Source organism: Trichomycterus rosablanca, chromosome 15 (assembly GCF_030014385.1).
Source record: "Trichomycterus rosablanca isolate fTriRos1 chromosome 15, fTriRos1.hap1, whole genome shotgun sequence".
NCBI classification, from domain to species: domain Eukaryota; kingdom Metazoa; phylum Chordata; class Actinopteri; order Siluriformes; family Trichomycteridae; genus Trichomycterus; species Trichomycterus rosablanca.
Window position 1 is genome coordinate 18,671,094 of NC_086002.1, and position 5,801 is coordinate 18,676,894.

The following is a 5,801-nucleotide window of genomic DNA, read 5'->3' on the forward strand; positions in this document are numbered from 1 at the left end:
CAGCATATTGGAAGGGTATATACAGTCAAGCTGGAAAGTCTGCACACCCCTTTTACCTTCTCCATGTTTAATTATGTTACAGACTCATTCTATAATATAATTTTTGCGTCAGACATTGACACACAATCGCCAATAAATACAAAGTGAAAACAGGGTTTAGAAAATATGTAATTTTATTTTACAGACATAAATAGTTTATTTAGGGGTTACATATCTGTACACACCCTTAGCTTAAAGCTTGGATGATGCACGCTTGGCAGCAATTACAGCTTCAAGGCATCTTAGGAAAGAAGCTACGAGCTTGGCACACTTGTTTCTGGACATTCCTCTTGGCATATCCTTGCAAACTCCATCAGGTTGGATGGGGAGCATTTGTACACAGCCATTTTCATCTCCTTCCACAGATGCTCCACTGGATTCAGGTGTGGACTCTCAAGATCATTCACAGACTTTCTCTAAAGCCACTCCTTTGTTCTCTTTGGGTGTGTGCTTCGGGTCATTGTCAAGAGCACAAACCTAAACTGAACACCAGTGATCTCTAATCCCTCAGATAAAACTGTATCTACAATCATTATTTATCAGTAGCTGATATAACCACATGGGTGAGGGATTATATTGGTAAACCTTTGTAAAGCACTACAATACGGAGTTACATGCACAAATGCAATTTAAAACTTTACTGTGTAAAAGAAGCCTTATGTCAGTGGTGTCCAAACTTTTTTCTAAGAGGGCCAGATTTGATAATGTGAAAGTACCCGGGAGCCAACAGTCCCTGATGACATTATTTAAAATAATAAAATATGCATATAAATACGCTGTTATTTAATCATTTCACACAGCGAATAACAACCAAATGTACGCATTCAGGTGAACAAATCAGAACATACAGAAAAAGCTATCTAAATTTCTAACTGAACTTTAAAACTTTCAGAAACTGTAAAATAAGACGGGGTACATTTACAAAAATAAAACTTAAAGTGGCTTTATGTACTAAAAGAATGACACAGGAACTCTGAGTTTCTCTAAATGATTACTGGGCATAAGTTCTCTCAAATTCTTAGGTCACCAATTAGTAAAAAGGAGAATTGCATCTTAATTTAATATAATTATTTTTTTTTCTATTTGATTGTGCTAGCGGGCCACAACTAATGCAACTTAAGACAGAAGACGCGGGTCATATAAAATCCGACCTCGGGTCATGATTGTCCTGTGGGCCGGACTTTGGACATGCCTGTCTTTTGTTAGCCATGTCCAAAAGTGGTGTCAGGTTCTCTGTGCTCAGCAGTATCTGAGATGGACCATCACACAGTGGAACGTTTATTGTGGTCAGACAAATCAGTATTTCAGATCTTTTTGGAAGAAATGAAGTAGATCTGGTAAAACATGTTAGTGCTTGTTTATTTTGGGTTTATATTGTTGGGTTTGGGTTTATATAATTTAAATGAAAGTTTAAATGAACTGTGTTAGTGGATCCACCTAGTGACACAAAACCAAACCTACACCCACATCACCAGTTTCATACAAAAGCATCAACTGTGTTATTCATAAGTAATAAAATAATGAATAATAAAGTTTATACACAATTTAAACACAAAATGGTCGTACTGATCATTATTAATGATTTAAAATAAAATAACTATATTAGTCTTTTATTAACTATTAAAATACTAAAGTTTAATTACTGAGTAAATAATGACCACACAAAAGCATATCAATTTTACATTACAGAAAATATTGCAATTACAAAAAACAAACAGTCCTAAAGCTTATTAATTATTAATATAAAGATTATTAAAACACAAAGATAACACATTAATGTAATAAATACCTAATCTATAGTGCAACATGTTCTTTACTGCTCTATAGAGGCTTTATTAAAGTATAAACGCAGTTTATTATTCATGATATGTTTAAGTCCTATTTTTTGGAAGACGTGTGTGTGTGTGTGTTTAATGATACTGAGTGTACAATACACACACAGTAATCACATGTAATATGTAATTGTGTGTGTGTGTGTATGTTTAATGATACTGATTGTACAATACACACACAGTAATCACATGTAATATGTAATTGTGTGTGTGTGTGTTTAATGATACTGAGTGTACAATACACACACAGTAACCACATGTAATATGTAATTGTGTGTGTGTGTGTGTGTGTGTGTATGTGTGTGTGTGTGTGTGTTTAATGATACTGATTGTACAATACACACACAGTAATCACATGTAATATGTAATTGTGTGTGTGTGTGTGTGTGTGTGTGTGTGTGTGTGTGTGTTTAATGATACTGAGTGTACAATACACACACAGTAACCACATGTAATATGTAATTGTGTGTGTGTGTGTTTAATGATACTGATTGTACAATACACACACAGTAACCACATGTAATATGTAATTGTGTGTGTGTGTGTGTGTGTAATATGTAATTGTGTGTGTGTGTGTGTGTGTGTGTGTGTGTGTGTGTGTGTGAAAGTGTGTAATATGTAATTGTGTGTGTGTATGTGTAATATATAATTGTGTGTGTGTGTGTGTGTGTGTGTGTGTGTGTAATATGTAATTGTGTGTGTGTGTGTGTGTGTGTAATATGTAATTGTGTGTGTGTGTGTGTGTTTAATGATACTGAGTGTACAATACACACACAGTAACCACATGTAATATGTAATTGTGTGTGTGTGTGTGTGTGTGTGTGTGTGTGTGTGTGTGTAATCGGCTGTAAATGGAGTTGAAGTTGGTTCAGCTCCACTGTAGAACTGGGTGACGTCACAGTCGCTGTTCTGAGCTCCTCTATTAAATCCTGATGGAATAAAAGTTGGGGTTTGGTGAAGCTGCTCTGTTTTCACCTCTTCACTCATCATGGCTGAGAAACAGAAGAGACGTGAGAACCAACGTGCTTCTTTAATGCAGAGATTCTTTTGTTGGCCGGTTTGTCTGACCCGTCCTCGGACGTCTTCTCAGGACGACCTGAATGAGGACAGCAGACAGAAATACGATGTGGACAGAGAGAACAGGATCGTTATGGAGGGATTTCTGTTCAAGAGGGCCAGCAATGTGTTTAAGACATGGAACAGGTTTGTAGAAAGCTCAAGTGGATTCAAAACGTTTTATTTTAATTAAATATCAGTATTTTTTATTCACTTATTCACTGATCAAAATAAATAAAGCCTTAGATAAGATATTATATTAGATAAAAACAAGTCCAAGTCCAGGTTGACATGAAATAAAGCACTGAACAAACCCTGATGTACTGAACAGTTTCATTCCTGCAGTAATATTGTCAGTAATATTCAGTAGCTGCAGCTGTTTCTGTGTTTCTGTGTTTTTCTCTGCAGGCGCTGGTTTATGATTAAGGACAATCAGCTCATTTACAAGAGCAAGTCTAAGGTGAGTCACATGACCTTTTCCAACCTGATTTCATTTTCCTTGGTCAGGGTCTCGGGGGTCTGGTTACACAGGGAAACACTGGACACAAGGCAGGAATCACCTGAACAAAGTGCCAATCATCACAGGGGCTTCAGCCACCAATCCTGAGACGTGACCCATGACGTCTGTGTCGATGTCTGGCTGGTCAATAGCACTGCTGGGATTTAAATCAGTTAGGGGTCACCACAGCAGATCATTCGTCTCAATCTTGTCCTGTCCTAAACACACTACTCTGTCCCTGCTCATGCAGAGCACCACTCACTCACCCATTTAACTACCCACGTACACACAGAGGCATTTCAGGGTAGCCACTCCACCTTCTGCATGTTTTGGGGTTGTGTAAGGTAACCAAAGTACCTGGAGGAACCTCATATAGACACAAGAACACTTTACATTCAGTAAAACTAAACATTATACAGCATGAACTGTTAAAATGTGCTTTTAGGATCATCTGTTATTTTTGGTGTAAACTTTGTTTGTTTGTAACCAGCGTGAGGCGACTGTGCTGATAGAAGATGTGAGATTGTGTAGGATTGAACACTGTGAGAACATCAGACACAGCTTTCACTTCCAGCTGGTTTCACCCACTAAGTGAGTGCTGTTCAATAATAATACTCATTTATATATATTACATTTGTAAACACCTTTCTCACACAAAATACATAAATTATATTATTAAAATGTGTATTGTGTGTGTGTGTGTGTGTGTGTGAAGGAGGTGTTTTTTGAAAGCTGATTCAGAGGAGATTGGACAGGCTTGGATGAAAGTAATACAGAACATCATTACCAAGCCTGATGATGCTGACAGATCAGACAGCTCGGAGGTAACACCTTCTAAGAATCATTGAGACGTGTATATATCTAATGATGTAATAATACAGCAACAAAAAGTCTCTCATTTAAAAACATTAAGTGTGAATTGTGATGTTGTTCCCTGTATGATATTTTATCTGCATCTGTGTAACACCAGTATGATCTGTTTGATAGACACTAGACAGGAAATCGTCATCATCGTCTGCAGTTAGTTCAGACTCAGATCAGCACAAAAAAGCATCTGAAGCTTCAGGTAATATTGAGATTACAGCTAAATCAATCCTTACCTGCAGACTTTAGCTTCAAAATAGCTGAACTGTTTCTGTTTGACTGTTTCTGTTTCACCTTCTTCCCTCGACACCTTCCTACCTTTGACCTTTAGCCTCTGTAGCTGAGATCAGCCTTGGTGAAGTGATCTTTGAATGTGCTGCTGAGTTGAATGACTCTGATGCCTCTGTTGAGCGCGGTGGTAAGTATAGTACATACAGCTTTTCAGGGGTTTGTTCTGTAGGTGCAGAAGAAGAAATCCTGAGCAATGAAGAAAGCCCAGAGGATCCAACCACCAGCGTTCATTTCTTCAACATCCTGAACCATGAAGGTCAGTTTAATCTCCACTAATTCCTGTAATAATATATTGTTGTACATCTGTTACCTGCTACATCAACCAATAGAGATTATATTACACCTGCAGAAATACAGAATACAGCCAAACACCACTGACAGCCTTTATATAACAGATATTTAGTACTGCTGATATGATGTACATTTTCTATGTGAATTTGACTTAAATGGAATAAAAATCACTTTTACAGAGAGTTTTGATTGTTGCTACACTGTGGGAGAGCTGCTGGGAGAAGGAGGCTGTGGTGCGGTTTATGCTGGTGTTTGTAATGCAGATGGGAAACAGGTGAACATCAGCACATAAACACAAGACAGGAAGTGTAGAGCATTACACATTAATAAGATACAATCAGAAGGAGAAATGTTCTATTTGGATGATGAGATTCTTTAACTAAACCCTAATGTTTATTATTATTACTTCTGTACAACTAAATCCACTAATTGTGTTTGTATTTGTGAACAGGTTGCTGTGAAATATGTGCTGAAGGACCCCCGCGACAGATTCATCACTATTGTAAGTTCATCTTTTTCTTTTACTAATAAAGTATCACAAAGACTCAACAAGGTTTAAACAAGATAAAAACCTTCATAGACCAGATCTATACCAAAACTGTTGGTTCACTTACTGCCTTAGACCAGCCCAGATCTTTACTAACAGACCTGCTCATCATAGTTTAGACCTACTACTGATTCCAAACCTTGTCTGTTGTTCTATTAGCCTGGAGAGACGTACCCACTTCCTGTGGAGGTGGCGTTAATGAAGATGGTATTCAAGCCACCTCACTGTAATTCTGTGCTGAAACTACTGGATTGGTTTGACACGCCCGAGCACTACATCCTAATCCTGGAGCGACCCATCCCCTGTATGGACCTCTTTGACTTCATTCAGCAGTTCCCAATGAATGAAGCTGTGGCTCAGCTCATCATGTGGCAGGTGGTTC

General features: G+C 37.8%; 1 protein-coding gene across 1 annotated transcript in view; it reads left to right on the forward strand.

The window, feature by feature from the left end:
* The first annotated feature begins 2,752 nt into the window (after positions 1-2,752).
* LOC134328341 (serine/threonine-protein kinase pim-2-like) overlaps positions 2,753-5,801 on the forward strand; it is a 4,007-nt gene continuing 958 nt past the window's right edge. Inside the window, exons 1-9 of the mRNA XM_063009447.1 lie at positions 2,753-3,074; positions 3,336-3,387; positions 3,917-4,017; positions 4,142-4,250; positions 4,414-4,492; positions 4,622-4,837; positions 5,052-5,146; positions 5,324-5,374; positions 5,579-5,801. The exon at positions 5,579-5,801 is cut by the window's right edge and continues 150 nt beyond it. Of these exons, the coding sequence (XP_062865517.1) occupies positions 2,860-3,074; positions 3,336-3,387; positions 3,917-4,017; positions 4,142-4,250; positions 4,414-4,492; positions 4,622-4,837; positions 5,052-5,146; positions 5,324-5,374; positions 5,579-5,801 (1,141 nt within the window). The 5' untranslated portion in view covers positions 2,753-2,859. The remainder of the gene's footprint in view (positions 3,075-3,335; positions 3,388-3,916; positions 4,018-4,141; positions 4,251-4,413; positions 4,493-4,621; positions 4,838-5,051; positions 5,147-5,323; positions 5,375-5,578) is intronic.